Source organism: Rhinopithecus roxellana, chromosome 4 (assembly GCF_007565055.1).
Source record: "Rhinopithecus roxellana isolate Shanxi Qingling chromosome 4, ASM756505v1, whole genome shotgun sequence".
In the NCBI taxonomy this organism is placed as follows: Eukaryota; Metazoa; Chordata; class Mammalia; order Primates; family Cercopithecidae; genus Rhinopithecus; species Rhinopithecus roxellana.
Genome location: NC_044552.1, coordinates 23,250,397 through 23,268,984, shown reverse-complemented (window position 1 = coordinate 23,268,984; position 18,588 = coordinate 23,250,397). Strand labels below are relative to the sequence as shown.

Here is an 18,588-nt window from a genome sequence, read left to right as displayed (position 1 = left end):
CCACACCATGTATTTATGCATTACTGTGTGTTGTTATGTCAATAAAGGCCACAGACTGGGAGAAAGTATTTGCAAATCACAAAACTGATAAAGGACTTATCAGTATCTAGAATATAGAGAGAACCCTTAAAACTGAACAATAAGAAAACAATTTATCCAATTTAAGAATGGGCAAATATCTGAACAGACACCTCACCAAAGAAGATCTACAGATGGCAAATGAGCACATAAGGAGAGCCTCAATGTCATTTATCATTAGGGAAATGCAAATAAAAACAACCATGATACACCATTACACACCTACTAGAATGACTAAAACCCAAAAATCTGGTAATACCAAGTGCTGATGAGGATGAAGAGCAACAGGAATTCCCATCCACTGCTGGCAGGAATGGAAATGGCACAGCCGCTCTAGAAGATATGGGCGGTTTCTTACAAGGCTAAACATAGACTTACCAAACATGGACTCACCATGATCGCCATACAACACAGTGATCATACTCCTAGGTACTTAACCAACAAATTAGAAAAGTTACTTTGCACGAAAACCTACATGAAATCTTTGTAGCAGAACATTCCTTATTTGTGGGCTGCACATAGTGACTTCCTTCGAAAGGCAACAGTATGGAAAGGCAAAAAGTAACAAAGGAATTTGACAGGGGACTGGGAAATACTACCTTAGGCAGGTGATGAAGGTTGACATCATCAGTGATAAATCAAGTGGGTGCCGCGTACCCCTGATGTGTTGAGAGTGGCATTTCATCTCTGTACTGTTCCTCCTCAACACCCACAGCCCCAACCACATTCAAGTCAAAGGACATTCCACAATATGCCTGATCAATACTCCTCAAAAATGTCAAGGTCATCAGAAACAAGGAAACTCTGTGAAATCATCACAGCCAGAGGAGCCTTAAGAGACATGATGGGACTAAATGTAATGTGGTGTCCTGGATGAGATTCTGCTGCTCGCAGGATGAAATGGCCTTATCTCAGGAATTAACTCTGAATTCTCCAATCCCAGGATGGGGGAAGGGAGGAGACACCCTGGAGCTTTGGCCTAGGAACATGAGGGAGGCTCCTGGAGAAGACAAAATAGGAAGGAAATCAGGACAGGAAGGGCAAAGAGGCCAAATGGAGTAGAGGGGAAGGAGTCAGATAGGAGAGGGCGTGGGGAGGGGTCAGCTTAGTGGACAGGACATCTGTGTGAGAAGGATGGGTTCTGTTTGAGGGGAGGCGAAGGAGCTTGAGGGGGCTGACAGAGGTCTCTGTTTCTCACCTGGGTGGTAATTGCACAGGTGTTAGCTCTGTAACTTGGCTATACTTAACTTTTAGGCAATTTTATGTACTGACAGGAATAGTATAATTCAGAAACACACATGGAAGAAACAGGGAAAAGAGAAGATGACAGCGGGGAAATGATGAAGGGGTTCCCCTATTCCGGAGCCAGAACCTCCCAAGTGCTGAGGTGACAGGGAGAATAAGGAGTGGAGGGAGATGAAGGAGCTGGTGGGTAATTTTTAGATATCCCCTGAGAACAACCTTAACTGAGAGAATGAAGTCCTAAAGGAGTTGGGTAAGTGAGCCCTGTGGTTATTGGGAGGAAGAGTGTTGTAGGGTCATAGTCTGCACATCTTGGGGTTCTACTGAAGGAAGCACCGAGGCTGCAGACTTCAGGAAAGACTTCCTGCTGGAGATTGTGGAGATTTGGGTTTGTGTATCACAACTGCTCCCCATTTGTGCCTGTGTTTTCCTAATGTCCTAGAGACTGGGTGAGGGTGAAGGGCCTGTGTATGCAGAAGGCTGGGAGAGGAGCAAGCTGAGGTGGGATCCCAGTGCTAACTGTGTCTATGCTTGTTCTCGCCTGCATCCAGAGTTCGAGGTATGATTCTGCTGTGTTAGTGTGGAAGTTGGCAGAATCAAAATGGAGCCACTAATATTTTTTTTAACCTTGACAAATAGAGCTGGGAAGGCCATGAATAGAGTGTTCCTATGCTTATATACCTGATAACAAAAACTATCACAAAAGACTACAAAAATCACAATCTTGCACAAGGGCAATAACAGCTTTACACAAAAATACTTCTATAAGGATATCAGCCCAGCAACTGCCTGTCCAAACTTGGACTGATGTCAACCTTGTTAGTGGTTATTGTAGCCCTTTAAAAACCTTTGTCTTCCTTTACCTCCCCAGACACACACATAGTTTATTCCAATTGCAATGCTGTATTTCCAAATAAATATTTTTCTTTTAGAGAGCCTTTCTCTGTTCCTATTTTTGTTGATGGATATGGTGTCAGAAACAGGACTTGGAAAAGGTCACTATCAAAACCTAGTGCAGTGATGAACACCTGTAGTCCTAGTTACTCAGAGGCTGAGGAGAAGGATTGCCAGAGCCTAGAAGTTCGAGGCCAGCCTGGGCAAGGTAGGTAGACCCCCATCTCTAAAAATAAAATGTTTAAAAGGTCTCTATCAGAAGGAATCAGTGATCACTGGAACTGGTGTGCCATACTCACTCGAGCCCTTTGAGCTCTGTGCTTCCACAGCTGGCCTTTCCTGCCCTGGTGTCTTCCCTCAGGCTGAGCCTCCCTCCTTTGGTAGAGGTTCTCTTATATTATTTGGAATCTGGTTTGGATACAGTCCCCTTAGTAAAGAACCATACATAGCTCTTGTATGATAAAAGACTATTGGTCTTTTCTAGTAGGGCCTTTCTGGATTGAGTACTCTGGTTTCTACAGAACTTACATATTGTCTGTGAGGCAAGTTATTTTGTGGTGAATTCACTGTTCGTCACACACCTGGTTTAATATTTTGTTCAATCTGCACGCCTTGGTGAAAATATTTGTGAACATTCTTATCTTGGTTTATTTTTGTTTGACTCCTTTTCCATGCCTATTCCTGACAATCTTCCAGGAGCAAAAATAAACATTCAAAATGGACACTGATGGCTAATTAAAAGCCACTCAGGACCAAGTGTGGTGGCTCATGCCTATAATTCCAGCACTTTGGGAGGCCGAGGTAGGTGGATCACTTGAGTCCAGGAGTTCAAGATCAGCCTTGGCAACATGGTGAAGCCTCATCTCTACAAAAAATAGAAAAATTAGCTGGGCATGGTGGTGCATGCCTGTAGGCCCAGGTACTAGATAGGCTGAGGTAGGAGGATCACTGGAGCCTGGGAGGTCAAGGCTGCAGTGAGTCATGAGCATGCCACTGCACTCCAGCCTGGGTGACAGAGTAAGACCCTGTCTCAATAACAATATAATAGTAATAATAATAAATTTAGAGCACAAGAAAATTAAAGTGCAATAATTCATCCTCTCTTTTGAAGCTATATTAGTTATTTACTTTTGCATAACAAATTACCTAAGATTTAGTAGCTCAGAACAACGAGTATTTATTATCTCCTACAGTTTCCAGTGATTATGGGTCAAAACTCCTAACATTCCTTGATGGTATTTATGTAATTTTCTTTGCTCTTGAAAGAGTGATAAACAGATTGGCGTTGTTAACAATTAAGGCATGACAAGTTTTCTAAGAGTCCTGCTGGCTATACATTATGGCCCATTCTTGTGCACATTTATAAGTAGATGGGCAAAATGAAGGAAAATTCGGAACTGAAATGGTAATTATTTTTAAAAACCAGCAATTATAGAGTTAACATGTAGAAGTTCTCTCTTTCTCTCTTTTTTTTTTTCTGCCCACTTGAACCTGTTGACATTTCTACAGGTGTTGAGATAAAACTCACTGCTTATGGCATTTCAGTCAAGGAAAGAAAACAGTCTTAAAGGCTTTGAAATGATGACTTTACAGATTACAATAGCTCAATGGTAATCAGCCACCTAGATATAAATTTAGGTTTCCCTAACAACTATGTACAATAATGAAACACTTAATTGAAAAATTAGTAACATAAAAGAAAAAAAAAGTTTATAAAAGTTAGGCCCTCAGACCAAATAGGTCAAAATCTTGATCTCAGAGCAATAATATAAGGTATCCCTGTTCAACGTAAAAATTTTGTTTTTTGTGCCATGCAAAAGCCAAAAAAGGAAAAAGTGAAGAAAAAAAAAAACAGTTAAAATTCTTCCCTGCTCACATTTGCTAATTAAGCAAACAAGACTGGTAAACAAAAGATTGATTTGTTACTAATTCAAGGCTACTTGGAGATATTTTGCTTATACAATTCAGTTAAAAAGAAACTCATAACTCACTTGAAACAACAACAACAAAAAAGGTGGGGCAATGAAAGAAGTTTTTAAAAACAATCTAACTGCCATGGAAACTGCTTTACCCAAAATCAAAATTGTGGCCCATAGGTCTCATTAGATTATAAGGGCAAATGAAGTTTAAGCTGGACACATAAAATCTACCAAGATTGAACCAAGAAGAAATTAAAAACCTGAGCATATCAATAATGAGTAATGAGCTTGAATCAGTAATAAAAAGTCTCCCAACAAAGAAAAATCCAGTACTGGATGCCTTCATTGTTCAATGCTACCAAACATTTAAAGAGGGACTGACACCAATTCATCTGAAACTATTCCAAAAAACTGAAGGGGAAGGAGTTCTTTCAAATTTATTCTAGGAAGCAAGCATTACCTTGTTATCAAAACCAGGCGAGGATACAACAATAAAAAACTATACACTGATAAACACAGATGCAAAAGTTAACAAAATACTAGCAAACTAAATCCACAACACATCAAAAAGATTATATGCCATGATCAAATGGGATTTGTTCCGGGGATGCAAGAATGGTTACATATCTGCAAATCAATAAACGATAGATCATATCAACAGAATGAAGGACAAAAAATGATCATCTCTAGATGCAGAAAAAGCACTTGATAAAATTCAACATCATTTCATGATAAAAACTCTCAACTGGCTAGGTATAGATGAAAGTTACCTAAATTCAATAAAGGCTGCATATGACAATTCGATAGTTGACAACATACATAATGGAAAAAAAGTAGAAAGATTTCCTTCTAAGATTTGGAACAAGATAAGAATGCCTGCTTTTACCAAATTTAACATAGTACTAGACTGATTCCTATGGAAATGGATAGAAAATTTTTAAAAAATTACAACAATAACAAAAACACATAGTACTGGAAGTCCGACCCAGAGCAATTAGGCAAAAGGAGGAAATAAAAGGCATCCAAATTGGAAAAGAGGAAGTCAATTTGCCGCTGTTTGCAGATGACATAATCTTATTTATACACAAACCTAAAGACTCCATCAAAAAACTCTCAGAACTGATAAGCAAATTTAGTAAATTTACAGAATATAAAGTCAACATACAAAAACTGTAGAATTTCCATACGACTCCATAAACATGATAGAGCATATTAGTGGAATGAAAGGCAAGAATAATATTATCATCTCTATAGATGCAGAAAAAGCATTTGATAAAATTCAATATCACTTCATGATAAAAACTCCCAACCAATTAGGTATAGATGGATTGTACCTAAACACAATAAAGGTCATATAGGCAAACTGAAAATGTTGAAAAATCAAGAAAGAAATCTCTTCACAGTAACTATAAAAAAGCATAGGAATAAATTTAACCAAGTATGTAATGAAAACTATAAAATACTAAGAAAACAAATTGAAAAGAACACAAAAAATTGAAAGATATTCCATTATCATGGATTGGGAGAATTAATGTTGTTAAAGTGACCATACTATCCAAACCAGTCTACAGATTCAATGCAATCCCTATCAAAATACCAATGCCATTCTTTCTAGAAATAGAAAAAGAAATCTTAAAATTTGTATGGAACCACAAAAGACCCTGAATACCCAAAACAATCTTGGGTGAAAATAACAAAGCTGGAAGTACCTGACTTCAAAATATACAGCTATAGTAAAAAAATGGCAAGCAAGGTATTGGCATAAAAACGGACACGTAAACTAATGGGACAGAATAGAGAACCCAGAAATAAATCCATGTATTTACAGTCAATTCTTCTTTTTTTTCTTTTTTTTCTTTTTTTTTGGAGATGGAGTCTCGCTCTGTCACCCAGGCTGGAGCTCAGTGGCACGATCTCGGCTCACTGCAACCTCCACCTACTGGGTGCAAGCGATTCTCCTGCCTCAGCCTCCTGAGTAGCTGGGATGACAGTTGTGTGCCACCACGCCTGGCTAATTTTTGTATTTTTAGTAGAGACAAGTTTTACCATGTTGGTCAGGCTGGTCTCAAACTCCTGACCTCGTGATCCACCTGCCTCAGCCTCCCAAAATGCTGGGATTACAGGTGTGAGCCAGCGCGCCCAGCCACTCAATTTATTTTCAATCAAATCACCAAGAACATGTACTGGGAAAAGGACGGTGTCTTCAATAAATGATGCTGGGGAAACTGGATATCCATATTAGGAAGTATGAAAGTAGACCGCTATCTCTCACCATTTACAAAAATCAACTGAAAATGAATTAAGGACTTAAATGCAAGACCCAAAACTATGAAACTACTGGAAGAAAACATATAGAAAACACTTTAGGGTGTTGGATGCAGCAAAGATTTTATGATTAAGACCTTGAAAGCACAGGCAAAAGAAGCAAAAATATATGAATGGGACTACATCAAACTAAAAATTTTCTGTACAGGAATGAAAACAATCAACAGAGATAAAACAGCAACTTAGAGAATGAAAGTATTTGCAAAGTATTCATCTGATAAGGGATTAATAGCTAGAATTTACAAGAAACTCAAACAACAGCAAAATAGTAGTATGATTTTAAAAAGAGCAAATGTGTACCCATCACCCAAGCAGTGTACACTGAGACCAATTTGTAGTTCTTTGTGCCTAACCTTCTTCCCTCCCTTTCCCCGAGTCCCCGGAGTCCATTATGTCATTCTTATGCCTTTGTATCCTCATAGTTTTGCTCCCACTTATGAGTGAGAACATATGATGTTTGGTTTTCCATTCCTGAGTTACTTCACTTGGAATGATAATCTTTAATCTCATCCAGGTTGCTATGAATGCCATTAATTCATTCCTTTTTATGACTGAGTAGTATTCCATCTCATATATATATATATATATATGTATGCATATATATGTGTGTGTCTGTGTGTGTTTGTGTGTGTGTGTGTGTGTATATATATATATATATATATATATATGACAGTTTATCTGCTCGTTGATTTATGGGCATTTGGGTTGGTTCCACATTTTTGCAATTGTGAATTGTGCTGCTATAAATGTGTGTGCAAGTATCTTTTTCGTATAATAACTTCTTTTCCTCTGGGCAGATACCCATTATGGGATTGTGGAATTGCTGGATCAAATGGTAGTTCAACTTTTAGTTCTTTAAAAAAAACTCCACCTTGTTTTCCATAGTGGTTGTACTAGTTTACATTCCCATCAGCAGTGTAAAAGTGTTCCCTGTTCACCGCATCCATGCCAACATTTATTATTTTTTGATTTTTTGATTATGGCTATTCTTGCAGATGTAAGGTTGTATCACATTGTAGTTTTGATTTGCATTTCCCTGATCATTAGTGATGTTGAGCATTTTTTCTTATGTTTCTTGGCCAGCTGTGTATCTTCTTTTGAGAATTGTCTATTCATGTCCTTAGCCCACTTTTTGATGAGATTTTTTTTTTTTTTTGCTAATTTGAGTTTGTTATAGATTCTGAATATTAGTCCTTTGTCAGATGCATAGATTGTGAAGATTTTTTCCCACTCTGTGGGTTGTCTGTTTACTCTGTTGACTGTTTTCTTTTCTTTTCTTTTTTTTTTTGAGACGGAGTCTTGCTCTGTTGCCCAGGCTGGAGTGCAGTGGCATGATCTTGGCTCACTGCACGCTCCACCTCGCAGGTTCACACCATTCTCCTGCCTCAGCCTCCCGAGTAGCTGGGACTACAGGTGCCCGCCACCACTCCTGGCTAATTTTTTGTATTTTTAGTAGAGACAGGGTTTCACCATGTTAGCCAGGATGGTCTCGATCTTCTGACCTTGTGATCCTCCTGCCTTGGCCTCCCAAAGTGCTGGGATTACAGACTTGAGCCACCATGCCCGACCAGCTGACTGTTCTTTTGCCATGCAAAAGCTCTTTAGTTTCATTGGGTCCCAGCTATTTATCTTTGTTTTTATTGCATTTTGCTTTTGGGTTCTTGGTCATGAAATCCTTGCCTAAGCCAATGTCTAGGAGGTTTTTTTTGATGTCATCTTCTAGAATTTTTATAGTTTCAGGTCTTAGATTTAAGTCCTTGATCCATCTTGGTTGATTTTTGTATAAGGTGGGAGATGAGGATTCAGTTTCATTGTCCTACATGTGACTAGCCAATTATCCCAGCACCATTTGTTGAATAAGGTGTCCTTTCCCTACTTTATGTTTTTGTTTGTGTTGTTGAAGATCAGTTGGCTGTAAGTATTTGGATTTATTTCTGGGTTCTCTATTCTGTTCCATTGGTCTATGGGCCCATTTTCATACCAGTACCATGCTGTTTTGGTGACTATGGCCTTATAGAATAGTTTGAAATCAGGTAATGTGATGCCTCCAGATTTGTTCTTTTTGCTTAGTCTTGCTTTGGCTATGCAGGCTGTTTTTGGGTTTTATATGAATTTTAGGATTGTTTTTTCTAGTTCTGTGAAAAATGTTGGTGGTATTTTGATGGGAATTGCACTGAATTTATAGATTTCTTTTGGTAGTATGGTCATTCTCACAATATTGATTCTACCCATCCGTGAGCCTGGGATGTGTTTCCATTTGCTTGTGTCATCTGTGATTTGTTTCAGCAGTATTTTTTTTTTTTTTTTTTTTTTTTTTTTTGAGACGGGGTCTCGCTCTGTCACCCGGGCTGGAGTGCAGTGGCGCCATCTCGGCTCACTGCAAGCTCCACCTCCCAGGTTCATGCCATTCTCCTGCCTCAGCCTTCCAAGTAGCTGGGACCACAGGCACCTGCCACCACGTCTGGATAATTTTTGTATTTTTAGTAGAGACGGGGTTTCACCATGTTAGCCAGGATAGTCTCGATCTCCTGACCTCGTGATCCGCCCACGTCGGTCTCCTAAAGTGCTGGGATTACAGGCATGAGCCACCACACCCGGCCTGTTTCAGCAGTGTTTTGTAGTTTTCCTTGTAGAGGTCTTTCACGTCCTTAGGTTAAGTATATTTCTAAGTGGTTTTGTTTTGTTTTGTTTTGTTTTGTTTGCAGCTATTGAAAAAGGGATTGAGTTCTCGATTTGATTCTCAGCCTGGTTGCTGTTGGAGTATAGGAGAGCTACTGATTTGTGTACGTTAATTTTGTATCTGGAAATGTTGCCGATTTCTTGTATCAGTTTTAGGAGCTTTTTGGAGGAGTCCTTAGAGTTTTCTAGGTATACAATCATATCAGCAAACAGTGACAGTTTGGCTTCTTCTTTACATATTTGGACGCCCTTTATTTCTTTCTCTTGTCTGATCGCTCTGGCGAGGACTTCCAGGACTGTTGAAGAGAAGTGGTGAGAGTGGGCATCCTTGTCTTTTTCCAGTTCTCAGAGGGAATGCTTTCAACTTTTCCTCATTCAGTATTGTGTTGGCTGTGGCTTTGTCATAAATAGCTTTTATCACATTGAGGTATGTTCCTTGTATGCCGATTTTGCTGAGAGCTTTAATCATAAAGGGATGCCAGATTTTGTTGAATGCTTTTTGTTTTGCATCTATTGAGATGATCATGTGATTTTTGTTTTCAATTATGTTTATGTGGTGTGTCACATTTATTCACTTGTGTGTGTTCAACCATCCCTGCTTCCCTGGTATGAAACCCATTTGATTGTGGTGGATTATCTTTTTGATTTGATTTTGAATGTTTCCATCATAAAGAAATGGTAAACGTTTGATGTGATGAGTGTGCTAAATGCCCTGATTTGCTTATTACACATTGTATTCATGTATCAAAATATCACACTGTACTATATTAATGTGTACAATTATGTCAACTAAAATAAATAAAAATAATAGCCATGACTTTAAATAACCTAAGAAATAATATGATGGACCAGGGGATGAGGAAATAACATGACCCAGCCCTGACCAATCAGAGTTTCCCACACTCTACCATATCTCCCTCACAACAGGTATTAGTCCAAAGGTCATCTTCTCTGGTTCTTTATTTATGAACATTGTGAGAAAGATATCTATTTTTCTGCTGAAGCTGTTAAGGTAGGATAATAGAGAAGTTGGAGCTGATAAGCTGATATTGACTATCTTCTTTAGAAATACAGAGAGCTCTGATGACAAATTTGAGTCTCTGAATTAATCATGTCTCTAGCCAACTTCACCCCTCCCCTGGCCTTTCCAGATAAATTTACATGTTGAATCTTTTCTTTAAAACTGTTAACTTGTGGCGGTCTGTGCTGCAGTGCGAAGGGCTTGAAGATGGCCCGTTGGCAGAGCTACGTGGATAATCTGATGTGCGATGGCTGCTGTCAGGAGGCCGCCATTGTCGGCTACTGCGATGCCAAATACGTCCGGGCAGCCATGGCCAGGGGCATCTTTCAGGGGCATCATCTATTTCATATTTCAATAGAAATAGATATGATTGTAGGAAAAGACTGGGAAGGTTTCTTTACCAACGGTTTGACTCTTGGCGTGAAGAAATGCTCAGTGATCAGAGATAGTCTCTACGTCTATGGTGACTGCACAATGGACATCCAGACAAAGAGTCAAGGTGGGGAGCCAACATACAATGTTGCTGTCAGCAGAGCTGGTAGAGCACTGGTTATAGTCATGGGAAAGGAAGGTGTCCACGGAGGCACACTTAACAGGAAAGCATATGAATTTGCTTTATACCTGAGGAGGTCTGATGTGTAAGCAGCCTCTCCCCATCTACCTAGCAACTGTCTTCATCAACAACCCTAATTGTGGTCACAATGCTACCAAACTATAGATGGTAGCTAATTTTTCTTTACCTATTTTCTAATGTCATGATTCCTGTTTGCCCAATGGATTATTTGTATGTTAACCACTGTATGTAACCAACCCTTATCTGGCAACCTAATTGCAGCACAATAATGATTTGCGTGATACCTTGAAACTGGGGGGAGGGAGCATGCCAACTTGGGCATCACTTTGTCTTAGCAATTAATGGAATATTGATTACTAAAATATGTTAATATTAAGCAAGGTGCCGGTTGTGCAATCTCTGATTAATGTCTTTTCAGCACTTTGAGCATTTACTTGGCTCATTCAGTCTTCCTTTTGTAGCGCATGGTTGGGAGGAAAAAGTGCATGCATCTTTCCTTCTCTCTTCTCTTTTTCCCGCCCCCCTCTCCCTTCGCACATAGGCATTTAGTTTGCTTCCATCTTTTTTTATGCAGTGCCTGTTTTTTTTTAACTAGTTAATATCCCTTTTGTTGATGAGCTATTGAGAGCTGCAGTAGTTTGCTTTTAGTATTGTTGTTGCACGTGAGTAGAGACAAACCTTTATTCATAGTGTCTACAGGACATATGAAGAGTGCAATGGCAAAACAAGAGCAAAAAGCACTTCCTCCCGTGACCTTACAGTAACCATACTGATTGAATCCCCGGGGACATTCCATCATTGCAATAGCTCAGATTTTTGTTCCTGTCTTTTTCTTGGCACATCAGCTCTACTCTTTAGTAAAATTGTAAAAGGTTGCCATTATGAACATTAGGTATCCCAACATAACCATCTGGAGTGTCTCCAGTTTGTTCTTCATAGGACCAATTTTTATTTGCAGCTTGACTTTTTATATGAGGTTGCATTACTGTGGACTTGGCTGTCTTGTGATGAATTTTTTTCATATGTATTCTGTGCCATACAATTGTTAAAATGAACTGTTGCTATTGTGAGATGGATTTTAACTGACCTATTAAGGGTTTCTTTCGAATGGCACTGCTTTAGGGACATTCTAGTATTTGCTTCTATTGTTTGGGCCTTGTGGATGATGTACAGATTTAAAAACAAATCTTGTTGCTGATTTGTCCATTTCTTTCCCTGAACTTTGTTACATCTGGGATACAGTCATAACTTATCTGATTTAATATGCATTTTAAAAAATGCCATAACTATTAAACACTTTGTTTACCGACAGATGAAATAAATTTATTCCAACCAAAGAAAAAAAAAACTATTAACTTGTGACTAAAAAGCTCTTGCTTCTATAACACAAATATTATTTGTTTTTAAGTGAAGGCCCAGCAGATTTTAATGTTCTCTCCATCAATGAACTATAAGTACTAGAAGCGTAGTCTTGAACATGTCACTTGTATTAACCTTTCTAATTCCTAGTGTTACATCTGAACCCTTGAGCTTTGACCTATTATAAGGATTAGGAGGTAGAATAAATGTACCAGGACCTGACACTTGGAAAGTTTTTTAAAACATCCCAGCTGTTTTCGTCATTTGTAAATTGCACTGTTAGTTTATTAACAGTTTTTGAGGGAAAACTTGGATCTGCATCACACATATGCAGTGTTTTTGGCTGATTGGCATACTTATATTTATCCCTTCAATTATGTAATATTTTCCCATCAATATTCAAATTTTAAGACTTATATTTTTGAGAAATATAGAGTCAAAAGCATTTTCTGAATTGACTTTGGGCACAGGTTACTCTGCACAGCATCACTGAGACATACCTATCTCTAAAGCTTTTCTTACACATAATCTCCAAGACGTATAATCCTGTATGGAGACACTTGAATTTCCACAAGGGTGCTGGATATTTCATCAGGACCTTACAGCACTGGAGGCAGATAAGATCTTTCAGAATCATATTAGCTCCCCTTGGCCTGAAGCCTCACATGCTGAGATACGGGGTTCCTAGGATCCCTCCTGAATGTGGTCTTCAAGATGAAGAGAAAATGTTAGGCTATGAGATTCAAAAGAGAGGACTCAGAGAAACACCTCCCCTGGAATCAGAACCAATTTTAGTATTGAGATTCAGTCAAAGAAAGATATAGAAGCTAAATATAGGGCCACCATTTGAAGACACAAGAAAGGTAAGATTTCACAGTGTTAGTGCTGAGATGGGGCCAGTTGTACAATAGGATCCCAGAATCTCAGTGCTGACATCATTCCAAGTTTAATCTTCCAGTTCTCCAACTTAGAATGTCATCTTTTCCTCCTTCACTCCCACGTCACCTCCTGTAGGGCACTTCTGCATCACGTGCAAAGCATCTCCCTCAATGGCTATTTTCTGTGCTTGCCCCTGGAGTCTTCTCTGTGTTGCACCTATAATCACACTGTTCTATAACCAGCTTCTTCCCCCAGAGGACTGAGGGCTCCCTCCATGTATCTCCAGTACCTAGCACAAAATGAGTGTTATTGCATACTTCATTTTTGTTTAAAAATGGTTCTACAAAGCTTATAGTGAAAACTCTATGTTTTCTCTAAGTTTTCAGAGACAGGAATTTTTCCCTGTCCCACATCTCCTAATCTGAAAATTTCTGTTTTGTAGAAGCGGCCACTTTTTAGTCTTCAAAAAATTAAACATAGAATTGACATATGATCCAGCAGTTCCTCTTCTGTGTACATACCCAAAAGAAGTTAAAGCAGAGACCAAGCAGATATTTGTACATCGTGTTTATAACAACATTATTCACAACTGCCAAAAGGTAGAAGCAACAGAGTATATATGCATCAAGGGATGAACAAAATGTGGTAGATCCATACAATGGAATATTTTTCAGAAGAAGGAAGGAAATTATTTTCCTATAATATGTATGAACCTTGAAGACATGAAGCTAGATTAAATAAATCAGACCGAAAAGGAAAAATATTATGTGAATCCACTGATATGATTCAACTAGTTTAGTAAGATTCATAGACAGAATGTAGAATGGAGGTTACCAGGGGCTGGGAGGAGGAGAGAATGAGGAGTTGTTGCTTAATAGACATAGCATTTAGTTTGGGAAGATGAAAAAGTTCTGGAGATGGAGGGTGGTGATGGTTACACAGCATGAATATACTTAATGTCACAGAACTGTACACTTAAAAATGGCAAAATGGTAAATTTTATTATATATTTTTTAACCATAATTTTAAAAAGAAGCAGCTACTCTAATACTTTAAATAGCTTCTTCTTATCCTTAACTCCATATGTCTTTATTTCTTGTTCAAACTTTTCTTTTTTTTGGAGACAAGGTTTCACTCTGTCACCTAGACTGGAGTACAATGACATGATCATGGCTCGCTGCAGCCTTGGCCTCCTGGGCTCAAGTGATCCTCTCACCTCAGTCTTCTGAGTAGCTAGGACTACAGGTGCAAGCTCGCTACACCTGGCTAATTTTTCTGTTTTTAGTAGACACAAGGTCTCGCTACTTTGCCCAGGCTGGTCTTGAACTCTTGGCCTCCCAAAGTGCTGGGATTATAGGTTTGAGCCACTGTGCCCAGCCTCAAACTTTCCATTTTAGAAAACTTCAAATACACAAAAACAGAATTACATAATGACTTCTCGTTATCCATCATCACATTAAATAATTATTAACATTTGTCCATCATGTTTCATATGTTTCCACTTTTTTCCAGGAGAATTTTAAAAAATAGACTTCAGTTCCAGAAGAGTTTTAACTACGGGAAAATTGAGAAGTTGTTTCTCCTCTTATTAACATCTAGCATTAGTATGGTTCATTTCTTACAATTATTGAACCAATATTGATGCATTATTTTTAACCAAAAACCATACATTACTCAGGTGTCCTTGGGTTTTACCGAATAATATTTTTCTCCTCCAAGGTCCCATTCAAGATACCCTATTACATGGAGTTGTCATGCCTCCTTAGGCTCCTCTTGGCTGTGACAATTCCTCAGATTTTTCCTTGTTTTTGAAGACCTAGATGTTATTGAGGAATGCTAGTTAGGTATTTTATAGAATGTTCCTCTGTTAGAATTCGGTGTTTTGTTTTGTTTTGTTTTCATAATAAGTAGGGGTTATGGATTTGGGGGAGGAAAGCCACAAGTGAAGTACCATTTTCATTACATCATATCAAGAATTCACACTTCCAGAAGAGGGAGTTAATGCTCTCCCTTTAAGGCAAAGTATCTACCTCCCTTATTTGGAGTTCTTCTGCAGGGGAGATTTTGCCTCCTCTCCTCCATTGATTTATTTATCACATCATTTATATCATTATAAACTCATCTCACAGTTAAATAGTTCAGCATGCATTCTTTCACATCATTTATATCATTATAAACTCATCTCACAGTTAAATAGTTCAGCATGCATTCTTTCACATCATTTATATCATTATAAACTCATCTCACAGTTAAATAGTTCAGCATGCATTCTTTCACAGAATAGGGTTTTTTAAAAGCATAAAGCCATGCTATTCTCACACTAACAAAATTAACAACAGTTCTCTAATTTTGCTAAATACTCAGTGCATATTCAAATCTCTCTTTTGTCTTTTTCAATTGGTCTGTCTGAAACAGAATCTAGAGAAGGTCCACACATTGCAATTGCTTCTTATGTCTCTTTATTCTCTGTTCTTCTATAACATACCACCCACCCTACCTATGTTTTTTTTTTTTTTCTCAAGCCTTTGATTTGTTGGAGAAACTGTTACCAAAAAAACGGGTCCCGATCCCGACCCCAAAAGAGTATTCTTGGATCTTGCACAGGAAGGAGTTAAAGGTGAGTCACAGAGTATGGTGAGAAGGACATAGTTTATTGAAAGATACAGAGTATCTTTCAGATACAGAGTAGGTGTCCTCAGAAAGCAAAAGGAGGAATGCACCATCTCTGTTGTAAGCTCTTCTAATATAGGGGTTTAATCTATATAAAAGCTAAGTTAAATGTCTATGTGTGGGTGCTCTGACAGCATGACAAAATTTAGTACTTTGTTGATTTAAAGAAAATTATCTTTGGCATTTTAGTTAGTATATCAAAGCATGACTATAATAATCTTAAAAGCATATATTATAATGTGATGTCAGGACATGTGGACATTCTGTTGTCTGTCATAGGTGTTTGTTCTTGCAGGCATTATTAAGTTATTTTTTCGGCTGTAAACCTTTTAGAACCGTGGGTTGTGACTGGCAAGGAATATGCCTTGATAGTTGAAAAATGGAGTTGACTTTAAAATGGTGTCACCCTGGCTCTCCTATGCTTCTGTTTCCCCAAAAAAGCCAGGTTACTTGTCCTGTAGAATGATCCACATCCTGAATTTGGCTAATGGCATTCTCATGGTATTAACTCATTCCTTTATATGTTATATTTTCGGTTACCCACGAAATAATTCTTCTGATACACATTTGTAATCTTACCATGCCAGCATCTGCTACTCTTCATGTTACCAAATTTCTGTTCAAGGACCACTGAAGCCACAGTCAGTGGACATTCTGAGACCTCTAGGGGAGGGTGGAGATGCTGTCCTTTAATATATTCTGACCCAAGAAACCTCCCCACTTGGCATGGTGAATCTAGACAAGCTACAGAACTTACTACACCCCAGGCCTGCACCAGCCCTTTCCTAAGATCTTGGGCACTCTCATTTCCCCCCCTTTTTTTCTAAAGGAAGTCATAGTTTCTCATAACCTTTGCTAGGGATCCCGGACCTTGGTTGTTCCCTGAGGCTGTGTTCTCCACACTGCTGCCATCACTGCTAGAGCAGAGGTGCAGAGAGCTCAGGAGAGAGAAGGGAGGAAAAGCTGAAGATGTTGTGTTATTCATGCTTTCCTGACTCTGGTAAAAGTGCTTCCTCCGCCTACAACCATTTCTGTTTCTATACTGCTGAGTCTTGTGTTCCCAAGACCAAGGGAAGCCCATTTTCTTTAAAGCCAGTCACAATTTCTGTTTGCTGATGGAATATCTGTTGTTCAGCATTTGTGTTCCTGCTCACAAATGCAAAACAGTTTGATGCCGCACACATTCCAGGGCTTAGGCTGGAAATGCTGTCCCTTGCCCCTTTGTTACCTTCTGACAAGGATCAGTCCATAGTGTAGTTGGTGTCACAACAGTACTGAAGAAGCCTTCTAATAGATATCCAAATGTGATTCAAAGCAGCACAGGCACACACCACAGTGCCACACGGTGCCTATGTAAAGCAGGTGTATCAGGCATGCTAAGCAGAGAAGTAGCAGAACACACTGATCCCCATGTTCTCATTGTACAGTTGGGTGCAATTAAGCTGGCACAGTGGACTCTTACTGTGGCTACTCTTCCAGTAGTGTGGATGCCCCGAAATGCTGCATATTAGCCAGGCAGAGAAAACTGTGTACTACGATATGACACTAGTCCCTCTTAGAGGAAGTGACCTTGTTAGAAGTGGGAGTTTCTGAAGCTCTTCAGCTGTTACTGGCCTGCTCTTCCATGGCGTCACTTCAGACCTGCTGGCCCAGCTATCCACTCCGCTAACAGGTCTGTCTCTGCTAACAGGTCTGTCTCTGCTAACAGGTCTAGCTCTAGCTCTGTCTCCTCAGCAGATGTTCTAGGCTCTGACCACAAGAGCTGACTTGGGCTCCCAGCCCCACACAGACCCTCTGTTCCATGAAAGGGCCATCTATGCAAAGTGCCCCCCAAATGCCAAAGGAGCCAGTAAATCAAGGAACAAGACAGACAAATCTAGTTTGTCGGTAAAGGGTGTTCTATTGGGGAACTTACAGACAGAAGCATGATCTTGGATGGCAGCAAGACAGGCAGGGTTCTGCACTTATTACCCCCACACTCAGGGCTTATATACCACATAGAAAGAGTATAAATGCTCTGTGCAAGACAAGGCTACTGTCCAGAACAGGCAAGAATGCTAATGTGTAATAGCCTAGAATTTGTGTGATAACATCAAGGTTGAAATGTTCTTACAATAGGGACGGTAAATAAAGTAGGAATCAGGAGTCAGTCCTGGGACTGGGGCTAATCAGAAGTCAGCATGGAGAATTAGCATCCAAGAGGGAGTCACTTTTCTCTCCACATCCCACCCGTCTAACCAGCTCTTACAATTTCATGGACTCACATTTCCCCCCTGGTCCCTGATCCTTCGGAGGAGGCTGTGGGTGACATTTTGATGGTGTCAGTGACACATTTTATCAATTTGTTTTCTACTTGTTAAGCAGGGGCCACAGCGGCAACACAAACAACAGGCGATGATGTGTATGCCAAGTGTAAGACACAGAATTAAAAATGCCCTTTGCCACGTTTATTCAGGAACCAAACCAAGAGGTGTAGAGCAAAACAGCAATAGGAACAGAAGACTATGGGTGGAATTAAAAATGTTTAGCAGGTACTAGGTGAGGCAGTTTTTCCCTATTAAACAGAATGACTGGTAGCTCCATCTCTGTTGGTTAGGACATAGGATTATGGGCTGGGAGTGTATAACAAACATGTTGCCTGAGGGGCAAAAATGCTGGTATTGTCTGTAGGGTTACAGGGGCAGCAAAGGACCATGTCAAATGGCCAGCCAGGGGCTGTGTTCCAGTTTATTTGTATGTGGAGTGTTTTGGCCCAGACTTTAACAGGATCGATGGAGACCACTTTAGGTGGTAGGGAATTCCTTGCTGTCTGGAAAGAAATGCTCTGTCCAACATAGGGGAAGTTGCTAGTCCAACCTCCATTCAGGTGTCTCCTCCCCTGGCTCAAGATCTTGGGGAGTCCTAAATAATCTTTGCCATTGGCCTTTTATCTGCTCAGGTAGAGACGC

General features: G+C 39.4%; 2 protein-coding genes across 4 annotated transcripts in view; one reads left to right on the top strand and one right to left on the bottom strand.

The window, feature by feature from the left end:
- LOC104668434 (HLA class I histocompatibility antigen, A-30 alpha chain) overlaps nucleotides 1–18,588 on the bottom strand; it is a 329,434-nt gene that overhangs the window by 243,055 nt on the left and 67,791 nt on the right. The gene's annotated exons all lie outside the window — the stretch shown is intronic.
- LOC104666176 (profilin-2-like) lies at nucleotides 10,366–11,781 on the top strand. 2 transcript variants are annotated; one of them, XM_030928112.1, is made up of 2 exons: nucleotides 10,366–10,787; nucleotides 11,625–11,781. In XM_030928112.1, exons 1-2 carry the CDS (start codon nucleotides 10,366–10,368, stop codon nucleotides 11,779–11,781), a joined length of 579 nt encoding a protein of 192 aa, XP_030783972.1. The 2 variants fall into 2 exon arrangements, with proteins under 2 accessions (XP_030783972.1, XP_030783973.1); XM_030928113.1 differs by lacking the exon at nucleotides 11,625–11,781 and having other exon boundaries at nucleotides 10,366–10,888.